General features: G+C 43.2%; 2 protein-coding genes across 2 annotated transcripts in view; one reads left to right on the top strand and one right to left on the bottom strand.

Moving 5' to 3' along the window:
• The window catches only part of LOC139239237 (adenosine deaminase domain-containing protein 1-like), a 101,716-nt gene extending 84,090 nt beyond the window's left edge, over window positions 1-17,626 (bottom strand). Inside the window, exons 1-3 of the mRNA XM_070867928.1 lie at window positions 17,564-17,626; window positions 12,785-13,068; window positions 9,861-10,034 (exon numbers count right to left, since the gene is read on the bottom strand). Of these exons, the coding sequence (XP_070724029.1) occupies window positions 9,861-10,034; window positions 12,785-13,064 (454 nt within the window). The 5' untranslated portion in view covers window positions 13,065-13,068; window positions 17,564-17,626. The remainder of the gene's footprint in view (window positions 1-9,860; window positions 10,035-12,784; window positions 13,069-17,563) is intronic.
• Window positions 17,627-17,806: 180 nt separating this feature from the next.
• Window positions 17,807-18,525, top strand: part of LOC139239236 (synaptosomal-associated protein 25) — a 539,314-nt gene continuing 538,595 nt past the window's right edge. The window contains exon 1 of the mRNA XM_070867927.1: window positions 17,807-17,929. The gene's annotated coding sequence lies outside the window, so the exon portion shown is untranslated. The remainder of the gene's footprint in view (window positions 17,930-18,525) is intronic.

Below are 18,525 nucleotides of genomic sequence, written 5' to 3'. Positions count from 1 at the left end.
TAGTTCCCCATTTTCTCTCTCTCTCCCTCCTTTCTTAAAATAGCAGGGTTACACTTGCTACCTTTCAATTCGCGAGAACCGTTCTAGAATCTTTGGAATGCATCCACTATCTCTATAGGCCCTGGACAACATGGACCACTTCCCATATCTCTGGAGCCAACAAGAGCAGGCATCGACGATGAGATCCAACACCGCCTCCAGTGCAGCCTTCGGAAAAGAGCGTTTGAAGACCAGGCCCTCAAAACTGTCACCAAGCTCATGGTCTACAGGGCTGTAGTAATACCTGTCCTCTTGTATGGCTCAGAGACATAGACCATGTACAGTAGACACCTCAAGTTGCTGGAGAAATATCACCAACGATGTATCCGCAAAAATCCTACAAATCCCCTAGGAGGACAGACGCACCAACATCAGCGTCCTCATTCAGGCTAACATTCCCAACATTGAAGCGCTGACCACACTCGGATCAGTTCCGCTGGGCAGGCCACATAGTCCACTTGCCAGACAAGAGACTCCCAAAGCAAGTGTTCTACTCGGAGCTCCTTCACGGCAAATGAGCCAAAGGTGGGCAGCGAAAACGCTACAAGGACACCCTCCCTGATAAAATGCAACATCCCCACTGATACCTGGGAGTCCCTGGTCCACGACCGCCCCAAGTGGAGGAAGTGCATCAGAGAGGGCGCTGAGCACCTCGAGTCTCATCGCCGAGAGCATGCAGAAATCAAGTGCAGGCAGCGGAAAGAGTGCGCGGCAAACCAGTTCCACCCACCCCCTTCCCTCAACGACTATCTGTCCCACCTGTGACAGAGACTGTGGCTCTCGTATTGGACTGTTCAGTTACCAAAGAACTCACTTCAGGAATGGAAGCAAGTCTTCCTCGATTCTGAGGGACTGCCTATGATGATGATCCACCTATTTCAAAACCTTAGGATGTAGGCTATCAGGTCCAGGGGATTTATCAGCTTTAAGTCCCATTAATTTCTCCAGTAATATTTCCTTACCAATACTGATTTATTTTTCAGTTCTTCATTCTTGCTAGACCCTTGGTTCTTCACTATTTCCGGGAGGTTTTTTTTGCATCTTCTTCCGTGAAGACAGACACAAAGTATTTGTTTAATTTCTCGGCTATTTCCTTATGCCCCATTATCATTTCTCCTGTCTCAGCCTATAAAGGACCCACATTTACTTTCGCTAATCTTTTCCTTATTACATACCTGTAGAAGTTTTTAGTCTGTTTTATGTCTCTCACTAGTATATGGTCATTCTATTTTCCCTTTCTTTAATTTCTTGGTCCTCTGCTGAATTCTAAAATCCTCCCAATCCTCCCTCAGGCTTACTGCTCTTTCTACAACATTATAAGCCTCTTCCTTTGATCTAAGATGATCTTTAACTTCTGTTAGCCACGGTTGGGCCACTTTTCCTGTGGGATTTTTGTGCCTTAAAAGGAATGTATATTTGCTGTAAATTATGTATTAATTCTTTAAATGTTAGCCATTGTTTGACTATTGTCATACCTTTTAATGTAGTTTCCCAATCTACTGTAGCCAACTCACCCCTCGTACCTTCATAGTTTGCTTTGTTTAGATTTAAGACCCTAGTTTCAGATTTAACTAAATCACTTTCATACTTAAGATAAAATTCCATCACATTATGGTCACTCTTCTCCAAGGGCTCCTTTACTACAAGGTTATTAATTAACCCTTTCTCATTGCACAACACTAGTTCTAAAATAACCTGTTCCCTAGTTGGCTCCTCAGTATACTGATCTAGAAAACTATCTTGTACACATTCCATGAATGCACTATTAATTCATCTATTTTGTTGCGAATGTTTCGCGCACAGATATAGTGCCTTCAGCTTTGATTTTTTCTATTTTTCCCTGATGTCACCTTAGTCAGTGATGCCCCATTACCTTTGTTACTCTGTCCCTTCCTAACCCAGTCTGCTTACTTTTACCCAAAACTCTGCTCTGCTCTAGAGCCTTGACATTTCTCTTGCTGCTTTTAAATTTACTCTTTCCTGAATCCTCCCCTCGTTAGTTTAAAGCCATGTATATACTGCCCTAGTTATTCGATTCGCCAGGATACTGGTTCCAGCCCAGTTTAAGTGTAGCCCGTCCCAACGTAACAACTCACTCTTTCCTCAGTAATGCTGCCAGTCTCCCACGAAGCAAAACCCCTGCCTCTTTGAGCCACGCATTTAACCATCTAATGTGCTTATCCCCATATCAATTGGCGCATGGCTCAGGTAACACTCCAGAGTTTCTGCTTTCCAGAAGTTGCCTTTGATGTTCTGCTTTTTAATTTGGACCCCATCCCCATCTCACCCAGGGTCCTCAACTCTCTTAGCAGAAGTTCAATCCTAGTTCTACCTATGTCGTTGGTTCCGACGTGGACCACAACAAGGGAGAGGGCAAGTCCTGCAAATTCCAGTCTGGCTTTGCTAAATGTTAAGTACTGCGTGGGCTAGTCATGCTTCGGTTCATGGGGATGTCTCCATCTGCTACGCTTCGGTTGATGCAATGTGCTAACATTCATCATGGTCCTTCAAATGTGCCTGCGCTGTGTGAGCCGACTCATGCCACCCTGCCCCCTCCTCTGCTGCTAACCATTTGTCTGTTCTGTTAAATTTTACAAAACCTGAGGCCAATCCCAACGAGGCCGAAGCTGATGCAGAAGATTCAGACGCGGACGAGCCTGAAGAGGAGAACATCTTCTAATCCTATCTTCCAGACAGACCAAGAGCATGGGAGTGAGGGGAGGGGGGAGGAGGATGAAATCCCCACTCTAGTATTCACTTTGGAGGAGGTGCTGGTGCCGCCCATTGAGGTGCCAGCCCCTTTCCTGAGTGGTGCAAGTGTTGGGACATTTCCTGGTTTCACACTGTCCTAGGGTGCAGGTTCCAGTGGGGTGTGGGGTGCAGCGAGCCACACCCAGGGTGAGATGGGGAAGGAGAGCTAAACAGCATTCTCCTAAGATTCAGGATGTAACAGATGTGGTTCAGATGATGGCAATGAGTGGGGAGAGCATTGACCTTATGCGATCACTCCTGGACAGCATTGATTGGGTGGGTGATGAGGTGTCGGGACTGTTGGAAGAAATAACAACACTCTCACAAGAAATGGGAACACTGTCCGGGCACATTAGAGATGGAATGTCGCAGGCAGCTGATACACTGCCGGTGCACATGAGGGAGGGAATGTCACAGGTAGTTGAAAACGCTAGCAGGGCACATGAAGGAGGTAATGTCGGAGGTAGCTGCTGCAATAAGGGAACACGCCCAGACCCCGCGGCCATTGACGGAATCAATTGCCACTCTCACTCCAATCCCCAGACCAACCTCTGAAGAGTCCCAAGCCGGGCCTTCCACATTACCGCCAGCCCATGCCCCCCCAACAAGTGCGCATTCCCATGCCCCCCCCAACAAGTGCGCATTACCAGAGATGCTCGAAAGAATAAGCTTGGTACCAACCCGAGAAATGCTGCACCACTGCCTGCAGGCATGGGTGGAGTCACCAAAACCAAACGTGGCGGGTGGTCTTCGAATAAGGTGGAGGAGAGATGGGTGCAACCTTTGTTTGCTGTTGTTGTTGTTATTGTCGTTATTACTGTTGTAACTGTTCTCAACTTAAAAGTTTTTTGTAAGTAATGTAAATTTAGAAGTTTAAAAGTTTGTCAGTGAGCTTATCTGAATAGTTTAATGTTTGATACAAGGATATTTTTTATTAAAGTAAAGTTAAGTACAAACAAGTGTTAAAATTTTGATTAAAATATATTTTAAATTATAAATGAATCATTTACATTATTTGTTCCATTATTGACAACTTTTTGAACTAAAGAATCATCATTTACATTATTTGTTCCATTATTAACACAACAGAACAGGTCCAAACAATAAACATGTCCATTTTGAATAGATGCAGCTGAGTCTTCAGGCAGCAAAGCGTTCGTGGATGAGCTGCTGGTGCAAGGCTCGTGCAATCTTTAAAGGGGCACGACAGCCTGCTCTCCTCCAATGTCATGCTCCGGGTTCAGGTAGTTGCATGGCTTCCTCGTCCTCTCGTCATCTGCATCATCCTCCTCATCATCAAGCACTCTCACCTCAGGTGGGTCTTTTACTACCAGCTGCTGTTGCCTCATGATGGCTAAGTTGTACAGCATGCAGCAGACAACAGTGAACTGACCGACAATCTCTGGGGAGTATTGCAAGTAGCCTCTGGAATGGCCCAGGCATCGAAAACGCTGCTTCAAGATGACAAAGGACCTCTCTATTATGTTACCTGTCGCAATGTTGTATTCCCTCTCAGCTTCCGTCGCAATGTTGTATTCCCGCTCAGCTTCTGTCCGGGTTACACGTAGGGGTGTCATGAGCCAGGTGGCACGGCCGTATCCTTTGTCCCCCAGCAGCCACTCTGTCCTTCTGGCTGCTGCTGAAACATGGCAGATATAACGCTCTCACATAGGATGAAAGCATCATGGGTGCTCCCAGGGTATTGCACATCAACTGCCATGATGCAATGCATGTCGTCACAGATCAGCTGCATGGAGTGGAAGCCTTTTCGGTTCCTGTATATCTCAGAATCCTCCAAAAGGTGCTCGCAAGGCAATGTGGGTACAATCAATGCAGCCCCGTACCTTGGGAAAGCCAACAATCCTGGAGAAGCCCACAGCCCTGTCACGCATTGCCTGGGCGGTCATGGGGAACTTTATATAGTCATTCCTCCGAGCATATAGTGCAGCAGTCACCTGTCGAATGCAGATGTGTGTTGCATGTTGAGAAATGGTGCACACATACCCAGTTGTGGCCTGGAATGATCCAGATGCATAAAATGAAAGTGCAGCTGTAACCTTTACTTCAACTGACAAAGCAGTCTTCCTGACGCTTCTAGGGTGCAGGTCTGCTTTTATTAACTCACAGATCTCAGTTATAAATTCTTTGCGGAAACGCAGCCTTCTCACACAGGTGCAGGTATGAACGCCTGTCTCGATATACCCGATGTGGCTAAGGCCTCCTGCCCATCATCCTATGTGTTCTGAGGATCCTCAGATGATGCTGTCTAATTAATCTTCTCCTCCGCAGCACCATCATGCAGAAGGCTTGCATGAGATATGGCATTGTCAATATTGCCCCCATAATTAAATTGTAGCTTTGCAACAACCTCAAAACAAAGCACTCGCACCTCTTCTTCCCTCTCTCCAAGGTGGATGTCCTAGTATGGACCACACACTGGTCTGCGCATGCGCAATAGGCTTGCTTACAATGGGAAGTTAGGCATTCAAAGACGACATTTGGGGCAACAAAGTGTAATGCAATTCTTGAATTTTCTTTCAAAGTACCACCACACTACCGAACCTCTCCTCACTGGGCCCGAGGGTCGGCCGGCAGAATTGCTCCCTCACTCGGACACTGGCGAGGGAGCGATTCTGCCCCTGACTCGGCTTCCACCCCTCCGGACTTCTTTTGAAGCCGAGCCCCGAGCCACTGCCAAGGCGAGGGAGCGATTCTGCCGGCCGACGCTCCGACCCTCAAGCCTGGTGAGGAGGTTCAGTGGTGGGGTGGTACTTTGGAAAAAAATAAATCAAAAATTGAAGAATTGCATTACACTTCCAACTTTCCCTTTTGACTTTGAAAAAATAAAGATTTATGATGCATATTCTCTGCCTTCTTCACTCCCTCCAAAACTTTGGCTAAAACAATGACATCTTTCTGTGCCAAATTTGTAATGAGCACTGATTTTTGTTAAGTGTCCAGAAGGTTTTGAGAGAGTGGTCACATACGCCCTCCGAGGAAAAATGTATATTAGCCAAACTTGCTTAAATGTAAAAAACTGGCATAGACACCAGGTTATAAAACTATGATGCAAAAAAATCGTACCCAAGTGAATTATGCTTTGGGGAAACTGGGAGATTTTTTATAAACTCCAAAAAAAACATTACACACCAAAAAAATGGCGCAGATAATTGGGGAAAATTGAGCTCAATTACTTATTTTAGGTTCCCTTGTAACATAACATAAGAATTAGGAACAGGTGCAGACCATCTATTCCCTTTTTTTGTTTTTTTCCCCCAAGGTGGATGACCTCACACTTTCTGACATTGTATTCCATCTGCCAAACCTTAGCCCATTCGCTTAACCTATCTAAATCTCTTTGCAGCCTCTCTGTGTCCTCTACACAACCAGCTTTCCCACTAATCTTTGTGTCATCAGCACTACACTCTCTCCCCTCTTCCAGGTCATCTATGTATATTGTAAACAGTTGTGGTCCCAGCACCGATCCCTGTGGCACACCACTAACCACCGATTTCCAACCCGAAAAAGGACCCATTTATCCCGACTCTCTGCTTTCTGTTAGCATGGATCGAGAATTGGCTGGCTAATACATTTCCTCTGACTCCACGTACCTTTATCTTCTGCAGTAATCTTTTGTGTGGCACCTTATTGAATGCCTTTTGGAAATCTAAATACACCACATCCATCGGTACACCTCTATCCACCATGCTCGTTATATCCTCAAAGAATTCCAGTAAATTAGTTAAACATGATTTCCCCTTCATGAATCCATGTTGCGATTACTTGATTGCACTATTCCTATCTAGATGTCCCGCTATTTCTTCCTTAATGATAGCTTCAAGCATTTTCCCCACTACAGATGTTAAACTAACCGGCCTATAGTTACCTGCCTTTTGTCTGCCCCCTTTTTTTTTTAAAAACAGAGGCGTTACATTAACTGCTTTCCAATCCGCTGGTACCTCCCCAGAGTCCAGAGATTTTGGTAGATTATAACAAATGCATCTGCTATAACTTCCGCCATCTCTTTTAATACCCTGGGATGCATTTCATCCGGACCAGGGGACTTGTCTACCTCGAGTCCCATTAGCCTATCCAGCACTACCCCCCTAGTGATAGTGATTATCTCAAGGTCCTCTCTTCCCACATTCCCATGACCAGCAATTTTTGGCATGGTTTTTGTGTCTTCCACTGTGAAGACCGAAGCAAAATAATTGTTTACGGTCTCAGCCATTTCCACATTTCCCATTATTAAATCCCACTTCTCATCTTCTAAGGGACCAACATTTACTTTAGTCACTCTTTTCCGTTTTATATATCGGTAAAAGCTTTTACTATCTGTTTTTATGTTTTGCGCAAGTTTACTTCCGTAATCTATCTTTCCTTTCTTTATTGCTTTCTTAGACATTCTTTGCTGTCGTTTAAAATTGTCCCAATCTTCTAGTTTCCCACTAACCTTGGCCACCTTATACGCATTGGTTTTTAATTTGATACTCTCCTTTATTTCCTTGGTTATCCACGGCTGGTTATCCCTTCTCTTATCCCTTCTCTTATCGTCCTTCTTTGTCACTGGAATATATTTTTGTTGAGCACTATGAAAGAGCTCCTTAAAAGTCCTCCACTGTTCCTCAATTGTGCCACCGTTTAGTCTGTGTTTCCAGTCTACTTTAGCCAACTCTGCCCTCATCCCACTGTAGTCCCCTTTGTTTAAGCATAGTACGCTCGTTTGAGACACTACTTCCTCACCCTCAATCTGTATTATAAATTCAACCATATTGTGATCACTCATTCCGAGAGGATCTTTTACTAGGAGATCGTTTACTATTCCTGTCTCATTACACAGGACCAAATCTAAGATAGCTTGCTCCCTTGTAGGTTCTGTAACATACTGTTCTAAGAAACAATCCCGTATACATTCTATGAATTCCTCCTCAAGGCTACCCAGTGCGATTTGATTTGACCAATCAATATGTCGGTTAAAATCCCCTATGATTACTGCCGTTCCTTTTTCACATGCCTCCATTATTGCCTTGATTATTGTCCGCCCCACCGTGAAGTTATTATTTGGGGGCCTATAAACTACACCCACCACTGACTTTTTCCCCTTACTATCTTTAATCTCCACCCACAATGATTCAACATTTTGTTCACTAGAGCCAATATCATCTCTCAAAACTGCCCTGATATCATCCTTTATTAACAGAGCTACCCCACCTCCTTTCCCTTCTTGTCTATCTTTCCAAATTGTAATATACCCCTGTATGTTTAATTCCCAGTCTTGGCCACCCTGCAACCACGTTTCTGTAATGGCCACCAAATCATACCCATTTGTAATAATTTGTGCCGTCAACTCATTTACTTTATTTCGAATGCTGCGTGCGTTTAGGTAGAGTGTTTTAATATTAATTTTTAAACCATGATTTTTAGTTTTGACCCCTCCTGCAGCCCCTTTATATTCATACATATTGTCCCTTCCTATCACCTTGTGGTTTTCACTTACCCCAGTGCTACTCTGCTCTGTTGCTTCCTGCATTCTTTCTTGGGGTCCTGTTCATCTGAGCTCTCACCCACTCTAACTAGCTCAGAGCCCTCTCCTGGGTTCCGAATACTCCTCGCATTGAGGCACCGAGCTTTCATGCTTGCCTTTTTATTACACTTTGACCCTTTAGAATTTTGCTGTACAGTGGCCCTTTTTGTTTTTTACCTTGGGTTTCTCTGCCCTCCACTTTTACTCATCTCCTTTCTGTCTTTTCCTTCTGTCTCCATCAGTCTCCCTGCACTGGTTCCCATCCCCCTGCCATATTAGTTTAACTCCTCCCCAACAGCACTAGCAAACACTCCTATTGTACTGCTATTTATTCTCTGCACTGTGAAAATGGTTACAATTTAAAAAGTCTGCCATTTCCTATTGACCATTATAGTCTCACCTCCTCCATCTGTCATTGGTGGGTTTATATTCCCCATTATCACTATTTCTCTTAATACATTTATAAAAAGTGTTAGCTGCTATCTTTCAAGATTTTTATTCATATTGTCTTTCTGTACCTCATTACTTTCTGTGTATCCAGTTGTTGCTTTTTGTAGTTCTTCCAGTCGGCTGCATTTCCACTTTTCCTTGCATTTGTTTTCACCTTTTCTTTTAGCTAGCCTTCTCTTCTCTTGCCTCATTTGTTGACCATGGTTGCTTAACTAGACAACTGGAGCCTTTGTCTTTTAGTGGTATGTACTGGTTTTGTATTGTACCAAATACTTTTTTGAATACTCCAGCTGTGGTCTAACTATAGCTTTATACAAAGTAGCATAACTTCCAATCCTTTGTATTACAGCCCCCTTAAGGAAAAAGGCTAACATTCCATTGGTCTTTTTGATTATTTTTTTTGCTCCTGCCCACTAGTTTTCGTGATCTCTGTACTTGGGCCTCTAAATCTTTCTGCACCCCCACAGTTCCTAGCTTCTCACCATTTGGACAGTACTCTGATCCATCTTTCTTGGGTCGAAAGTTGATGACTTCACACATCCCCACACTGAACTCGGCATCTGCCATAATTTTGCCCATTCAATTAATCTTTCAATGTCCCTTTGCAACTTTGTGCTCCCATCTACATTATTTGCTGTGCCACTTAACTTGGTGTCACCAGCAAACTTGGATATACTTTAAGTGTGTCTGTATGCTCACCCACCAACAGTTTATCCAGTTTGCTGTAGCCAATTCACTTTGCATCCCTTTGAGGTTTTGGATGAGAAATTAATTGACCACGGTAAGCATAAAAGGCCAGCAGGTTTATAGCGCTATGGTTCAATGGATTGGTCCACTCATACCAAGGGGTGTTATAAATATAGTATCTATATTTATTGTGTATCTGTGTGTGATTTTTCCACAGGGCAAGTTACCAAAGGAGGGGAAAATATGAAGAAGTTATCCTACATCACCGTAAACCTAATAGCTGGTTACAGATAGCATCATCAAGACCATGGTGCACACAGCGAACAGACCCAAAAGAAAAAAACACAAATATAAATTCCTCTTTGAAAGGCTATGTCTAACAAAAACTTTAATATATTCACTTGAATACCTGAATTCTCCACCTCTTGGAAATGCAGATGGCATCCTCTGCGATTGCAAAATAGATGTAGAGCAGAAACGGGATTCACATTTTTCTTCTCAAACTCGTTCAACAGTGCAGTCAAGCCACTCACATCCTCAATTGGTTCAGTAATTGCAGGAAGCTCCTCCTCAACAAAATGAGCTAACAGAAATGGAGACTCAATTTATAACAAAATTCAACATTGCAGGGTTTACATTGAAACAGTAAACTGATTGAGATTCATTTGAAACATTATGTCTACCCATACAATCTTGAAAATGCCCTATCCATATTTGCCATCTAAAATTGGGTTGATGAGGGACTGGTTACATGAAGGTTATAAGAGAAACTGAGATTGTTCTTGTAATGTATGTACATAAAGTCTTCCCACTAACAGGGGGGGCACTACTGTCGGAGGTCCTAGGGTCATAGGTACACTTGTGCTGGGCCCGGTATATAACCTGAACTTCTCCTTTGTATCTTCACTTCTAGAAGCTATTAAAGACCGACCAGGTTAAACCTAGTCACTGGCTCACAGTACAGAGTTCATTGTATCATTTCATACACAACAGTTCTCTTTAGAGCAGAGAAGTTAAAGGGTGATTTAACAGAAGTGTACAAAATTATGAGGGATTGTGAGTGTAACTAGGGAGGATCTGTTTCCACTGGCAAGAGGGTCAGTAACCAGAGGACACAGGTTTAAGGTCATTAGAAACAGGGTCATAAGGGAGGCAAGGAGACATTTTTTATTAATGCAGTGGATTATGATGATCTGGAACTCATTGCCTGAAAGGGAGGTGGAAGCAGATTCAATAGTAACTTAAGGGAATTAAATAAATACCTGAAAAGGAAAACTTTGCAGGGCTACGGAGAAAGAGCAGGGAAGTGGGACTAATTGGACAGCTCTTTGAAAGTGCTGGCGTAGGAACAAAGGGCAGAATGGCCTGTGCTGTATAATTCTGTGACTTGACTCTGACAATCAGCCTGATCTTACAATATTCAATGGTTGAGTGATAATCAAAAAGGCTCTGAACAGTTTTGGGCCAGCCTGTAAAATGACAATTATCTGCCAAGCATGTATCATAAACAGTAAATTGAGAAGCATAATTTCTCTTATCTACATAACTATTCTAACTTTAAAAAAAATCATGAATTAAAAAAAAACTTATTTAAAAAAAAGTCCAAATGTACGAGTACTCGATTCACTGCAACTATTCAAAGGACGTATTCACATAATGAGTGATCAATACCTCGAATGATCTTCCATGTAGGACAGTGGAAGCAAAAAAAACTGAGTCATTCAAGAAATAGCTGGCTGTTGTAATCGGGGGAAGGGGAATCATAGATTTCTATGGAAGAATGATCTAGATGTGGTGAGCTCACACTATTTACGAACTTTGTGCAACATGTAGTGAGATAGATATTAGATAGCAGGTATATAAGAGCAAACAAGAGTTCAGATATCAAAACCACAAGCAATTTGATCAGATGTAGTATCACCTCTGAGGATTGAGATGACATTACCGCTCAACCCCTTATTAGTTTCTACTTCAGAACATGCTGTGCATTACGCATGTAAATCATTTCCTAGATAATCTGTTGTCCTGTATGCTATGTCTGAAAATTAGTTTGCGATTGTAGCATAATTTCAGTTATATCCAGTAATTGTGATACGTATAAATATATATACACTACACGTATCATAGAGGGTCTCTCGAACGAGGATGACTTGCTTCCACATGAGTTCACAGATGTTTCAATGAAGGATCCGATGTTCCAGTCCTGAACTCCAGTTGAGGGGGTGGAAGATGACTGTGCGTGGATTTTTTTAGCGTGTGGTGACCGTTGCACATCAGCCACCACACGGGCTTGACAGAGCTAGGTTTTGGTCCAGTGGCAAGGGTTAACCAGGATGACTGGAGACCTGCTCAGCTGCACGGATCGAGTGTGCACACATATTGCAGTATATATAAAAATGAAGAGACAATCCAAAAAAACTACAAGTTGCTCTTATAAATGCCCTTTTTAGATTGGATTCCCTCAATCCAGTTACTTTATCCCAGCAGCAGACTTACAGGCCCCCAGATTTAGCAGTGCAGATTTAAACACCAGCATAAAAGCATTTAGGCTCATTTTAAGAAACTGAAAACTGGTTGCAGCCAACACTACAGCAGCTGCTGCATCTTGAACTGCCGTTACTCAGAAATTCCCAATCACTAGAATTACTGTAGTTATATTTTTAATGCGCCACGAGAGTCAAGAAGCCCTGACTGAATACATGTTTCAAGATAATGACTTTTTAATGTGGAAGTGCACTTCGGCTAATCGGGTTCCTAAAGCCCAGGTTAAGCCACATTATGTGGTTATTAACTTTTCTCAAGGGTCACAATCTCAAGCAGTATTGTGGCTGAGGGATACACTGACAAACTACACAGCAAAATGGTGTGACACAGCTTTACAGCTGATAATCCTCGCAAGGTAAGCAATTATTGTAAAAAATGCTGCTATGGGAGTTGCTATCCAGATATTCTCCACGAGCAGGAAAAGGGAAAACATTGTAGAGGAATCACCGTTAGCACATGTTTATTAGATGCCATTTACATGTGAACAACAAAATTAAGTCTCCTCACCCCATGCCAAATCAAGGGAAAACTAGCCAGGTTTATGCAACCCAGCTAGCATAATTTAACCCTTTAAGCCCCAGCATTGTTTGGGGGGGCGGGGAAAGAGTACAAGAGGGAGAATGGAATAGAGGGATCTGTTGATAGATGAAGTTGGATGAGAGAAGGCTTGTGTGGAGCATAAACACTGGTACAGAACTGTTGGCCTTAATGGCTGGTTTCTGTGCTGTAAATTCTATACTATAACCTCTTTATTACTAAAACTTGTATTCTCCTGGCCATATACTGTACCTGCGTTGAGTGAATCCACCTGCATCTGCACACTGGCCCCACTCTCTGATTTCTCAGTTTGGAGCTGCAATGTGGCAGGAGCAGTTGCATTGCGGTCCAGGTCCATTCCAGAAGTAGACTGCCCTGTGGAATGCGCTGGTTCTAGGCCTGCAATAATAGTCGGTGTGCATTCCATTGGGTTTTCATTTTGCACTGATGGTGAATAAGATACATTTCGTGAAAGTGACGCAGCCAATCGAAGGGTTCTTCTTCTTTCCTTTGGAGTATCCCGTGCACTCATGGTTCTGAAATTTCACAAGTTTTCTTAATTAAAAAACTTGATATTACAATTAGTTTTTGTCCCAGCAGAGAGGAACTGCCCACAACAATAGAAAATATTGTTTGATCTGCCACATAATATGGCTGAACCCATTCACGACGTCATAGGAAGATCGTTAAGGTGAGCACAGCCACCTCTGGAGTACGGGCAGCGAAAGAGGACAACTGGTAGAGGCAAATTACCTCAAGTATAGGTGCTGCATGACGAGGAAGGCAGAAAGATTCAATATCATGTAAATAACTCCCAATGTTTAGGCCTCCCTTTTCCACACGGGTGAACGTGGCCCCTGCTCTCAGGCAATTTCTCAAGTCAGCTGTTAGAATGTGGGAACAAGCAATCCAGTAACACCTAGTACCACTAACAAACTGCCTCCAAGTCAAACAGTATCTAACAAGTAACTTTGTGCATGTCAGTTAAAGGGCAAGTACAGATCTAAGACCAGCTACTGTTGAATTAAAGATCACTCAGATACAGATAGCTCGGAATGAAATAACATGACATAACATGGGACAACTGATAATGAAATTGTAGATAGTTTCAGTTTGTACATTTAGGATTACCTGGCAAGTCACCAATGCACAATTCTCCATAAAGATAACTCTTTAACCTTTCAACTGTCATATGAGATTACTTGTCTGGATGTGGTTCACACAGGAACAACTCTTAGACAAAATTGGTTGATATCAGATAAAACACAAGTGAGATTTTCTTAGTTTTGCATTCCAATCAATCTGAATGAGGTTCAAAACTGATGCTATTTCAGTCACCAGTTTCATCTGGATTTAAAATCAGGTTTGCCAATGAAAAACAGTTTGCAGCGACAAACAATGTTCTTTTTAAAATCCAATTAAATCTAAAACAATGATATGAATGTAGTTCAGTTCTTTTCATGTCTGCTGCGTCTACTGGGGGTGTCAGAAATAACGCAGTATGAGTAAGCACATTATCAGTTACAATTAGCAAATAGATTATAAAAGGCATATTGGTCAGATTGATGAGTTTCACCTGCAATTTTCTTTGCCTAGTCACCACACATAAAAATGTTCTAAACAGCAGCAAGGCAATGAAATGCAGTGAAAACTGTATACTAGATCTTGCAACAACTGTTAGGGGTGTTACATACACACACATCACATATGTAGGTGCTGCAGAAGGCACATACTCCTCTTAAAAAAAAATCTGGGTTAGCATTAAACACTCCTGGCTGAGGTACAGTCGATATTGGTTGCAATCTGAAGATCCTCCCACACTGCCTAAATAATATATCATCGACCATGCACATGACAATTCCATTTTGCATACTACTCCAATTAACAGCGGGGCAAGTGATTTGTTATTGCTCAGAAACCAGCAATTTAAAAAAAAATCAAGGCTTTTAATTCAAAATTGCAGTAGCAATTTAAATTGAACAATTTAAAAATACATTTTCATAATCAAAGGATGCTGCACCATACCCACTCGCTCTAATTATAGTTGGCTCTTCACTTGGCCACTGACCACAATATTGTAAACTCAATCATTGGACCAAAAATTTTAAAATACAACTGTCTCTGTAATCACCGGAGTCATTTACAGACCAGTGACCATCTGTTCAGACATTAACTTAAAAAAAATCAGAACAAATGTACTGATAATCCATACTTTAACTCTTATCTTTTAAACAGCAATCTAGAGGATAGACTAGCTGCAAAACATGCTTGCAACACACAATGCCAGGCTGGTAGGACCAGAGTTCACACTTGTGATGCAGTACAATGTAAGGTAGTGTTGTCTGATTAAAAAGTGGACTACGGCAACACCATTTTAGCGACTTGCACTAATTTTAGCAGAAAATACCTTACATACACTCACATAATACAGGTAAATGCACTTCACATGTGCATATTTACTCAATGCCTACCATGATTTAGTAACCAAGAAAGTAAAGCACTAAACAAATAGCAACACTCACACAATGCTTTTCAACACACAAATTTCACCAGCAAATGCACAAAAGATTAAATGACATGCAGATACTCTGCAAATAGATGTATAGAGAGCCTATTGAATAAATACTAATCATAAATGCTAGGTAGCCACATCTGGATTTCTAATTAGCTGCATGTGGCTAGCGGCCAACATACTGGACAACTCGGATACAAGGCAAGCTGTCAATGAGCAGACATCAGAGCAAGAAGTGCAAGTTCAGTGGGAAATACTATCCAGATGGACGGAATTGTGGGCTACATGCAACATAAAGGGCCCAAGTTTCCACACAATAAAAAACGGGCGCCCCTCCGAGCTGGGCGCCCGTTTTTCGTGCCTAAAAAAAAAATCGCGATTCTGGAGCGTTCTGCAGCTCCTTGCCTGCCTGGCGCGGCGCCCAGGGGGGCGGAGCCTACACTCGCGCCGATTTTGTAAGTGGGAGGGGGCGGGTACTATTTAAATTAGTTTTTTCCTGCCGGCAACGCTGCGCGTGCACGTTGGAGCGTTCGCGCATGCTCAGTGTGAAAAAAAACATTGGCACTCGCCCATTTTTGTAGTTCTTTGTAGCTGTTTAATTTTTGAACATTTTTTTTAATAAAAGCACATTGCCATCAGCACATCTCACTGCAGCCTTCTCACTGTCTCCTTCCCCCCCCGCCCCCCCGTGGGAAGAACGGGCGCCTCCTACCACCCCCCCCCCCCCCCCCGCGGGAAGATCAGGCACCTCCTACCCCCACGGGAAGAACGGGCGCCCCCCCCCCCCCGCGGGAAAGAACGGGCGCCTCAGGCTGACTGCAGAATTCTCCGTGCCTGAAGCACTTTCACACAGGTAGGAAGATGGTTTATTTAATCTTTTCTTTGCTTATAAATGTTTATTCAGGTTGGATTTATTTGTATAATATTTGTAGAAGTATAGATAATGATTTATTGTAGAATTTAATGAGTTCCCTTCCACCCCCCTCCCCCCACCTCGTTTTGGACACCTAATTTGTAACCTGCGCCTGATTTTTTAATGAGTAGAACAGGTTTTTTCAGTTCTACAAAACTCTTCACTTGCTCCATTCTACTTTAGTTTGGAGTACGTTTTCACTGTGGAAACTTTGAAATCAGGCGTCAGTGACCGGACACGCCCCCTTTTGAAGAAAAAATTCTGTTCCAAAGTAGAACTGTTCTACCTGACTAGAACTGCAGAAAGAAAAATGTGGAGAATTGCGATTTCTAAGATAGTCCGTTCTCCACCAGTTGCTCCTAAAAATCAGGTGCAAATCATGTGGAAACTTGGGCCTAATGAACCAACACCTCATGACTGACCCAAGAGAGGTCCCTGGCTTCGACCTCTCTTGAAGTCAGTGGACAGCGCTCAGCCGAATCTGCACAGGGAATTAATGATGTGGTCACCTGCTCCACAAGTGGAAGATGAGTGACGACCCAGAAAAATGCTGGAAATGCTCAGCATTTGTGGAGAAACTGAATTAACGTTTCAGGTTGATGACCTTTCGTCCAAACTGGAAGTTAGAGATGTAACAGATTCTAAGCAAGTGCAGGGGTAGGGATAGGGGGGAAAGGACAAAGGGGAAGGTCTGTGATCAGGTGGAAGGCAGGAGTGATTGAATGACAAAAGGGAGGATAGTACAACGCAAAAGGAGATGGTAATGGGACAAGTAAAGAAAGAAAAGATGGATCAAGACGAGATGTAAATGGGAATAGCCAAATCATCAACAGCTGCCATCTGAAAAAAATAGCACTGAAATTATTAAACGTCATGTTGAGTCCAGAAGGCTGTAAAGTGCCTAATCGAAAGATGAGGTGCCGTTCCTTAAGCTTACATTGAGCTGCATTGGAATAGTGTAGGAGACTGAGGACTAAGAGGTTAGAGTGGAGTGGAGTGGAGTGGGGAATTGAAGTGACAGGCAACTGGAAGCTCGGGGATACAAGAGATAGTTAAAACAGGATGCCAAGTAGACCCAACTGCTTTGGATGAGGACATTATATAGAACAGCTTCATCCTGGCAGCCATTGTGCACTCAGTTTAAGCTAGCCTCCTCCTGTACATTTTCAACCTTACAGCCCAGTTTCTTGGGTGGCTGACCTTTTTTTGTCAATTGGAAACCAGACAGCAAAACTCCCTTTTTCCAATTGATACATATAACCAAGAATGTTGTGCGCACGAGACTCGTTTAGCATCCGAGTGGAGATGCAATGTGCAACCACACAGCATTTTTAATTTAAAACACGGCCCCACCCCAGCAGGGTTTGGGCAAAAGATGACAATAAGCATCTCCCAGAAAAAGCCACAAAATAAGGGTGGGGTGGGGGCGACGACAATCAGCCCCAGAAAGAACCACGGTCGACCCAAACATTGGGGGCAGCCACCCTCACAAAAAGCCACAGTAGACCCAAACATGGGGGGGGCAATCAGCCCCAGAAAGAACCACAAAATGGGGGCAATTAGCCACAAAAATTAGGGTTACTTCTCGCTGTGCCACCGCCCTCACACACTCGCTCTCCGACCTGTCTCAGGACCGAGCTCTGCCGCCGACGGACAGCCGCCTCCGAAAAGCCCGCCAACCGGAAACGACCCGCAAATCCCGCCTTCCTGCCCCCTCCGACCAATCGCCGCGGTGCCTTTTCCCCCTCCGACCAATCACCGCGCTGCCACTGCTGATTGACAGGAGGCATGTGACCCGCCAAGCCGCCATTTTCCTGTGGTGGCCGCCATTACAGGAGAGGCAACTGAATGTAAATAATTGCAATAACTCCGCTTCTCTGCGACTGATGGGCTTACATCAAACTAGAAGATGTTTTTTTAGATTTTATTTGGTTATGCCAAGGTTCCATAAACCGAGAGTTTGGATGTAGAGGTAATATGGTCGTGTTTTTCCTACCAAAACTGTCAGTGCAATTCTTGCTTGTTCATTGCATTTTTTTGTCAAACAAAATATATAATTTTGTTATTATTCAGTAATCAGGATTAATCAATACTGAATCTTCAATAGCAGAAAAGAAGAAAGAAAGACGTGCATTTTTACAGCACCTATCACGACCACTAGACGTCCCAAACAAAGCGCTTTATGTGCAATGTACATAAAATCGTAAGAAATAGGAGCAGGAGCCCCTCGAGCCTGCTCCGTCATTCACTGAGATCATGGCTGATCTTCAACCTCGATTCCACTTTCCTGCACTGTCCCCATATCCCTTGATTCCCTTAATATCCAAAAATCTATCGATCTCTGTCTTGCAATAAAGGTTCAAACTGAGTATTGTTTAACTAAGCAAGGTACAGCCTTGCATGTGCTTTATTTAGGCCCAAAGTGCCTGACTCACAACATGGCTGGCCTTTTATACCCGAGCAACACCATGTGCATGCTGCTCAGCGGCCTCCAACAATGACACCATCTGGTGGCTACAAACAGCATGTACATACATGACAGTAAATGATTGTAATAACTCCGCTTCT

Source organism: Pristiophorus japonicus, chromosome 26 (genome assembly GCF_044704955.1).
Source record: "Pristiophorus japonicus isolate sPriJap1 chromosome 26, sPriJap1.hap1, whole genome shotgun sequence".
Taxonomy (NCBI): domain Eukaryota; kingdom Metazoa; phylum Chordata; class Chondrichthyes; family Pristiophoridae; genus Pristiophorus; species Pristiophorus japonicus.
Note: the sequence above shows the minus strand (reverse complement) of the source record. Positions and strands in the feature narration are given on the sequence as shown.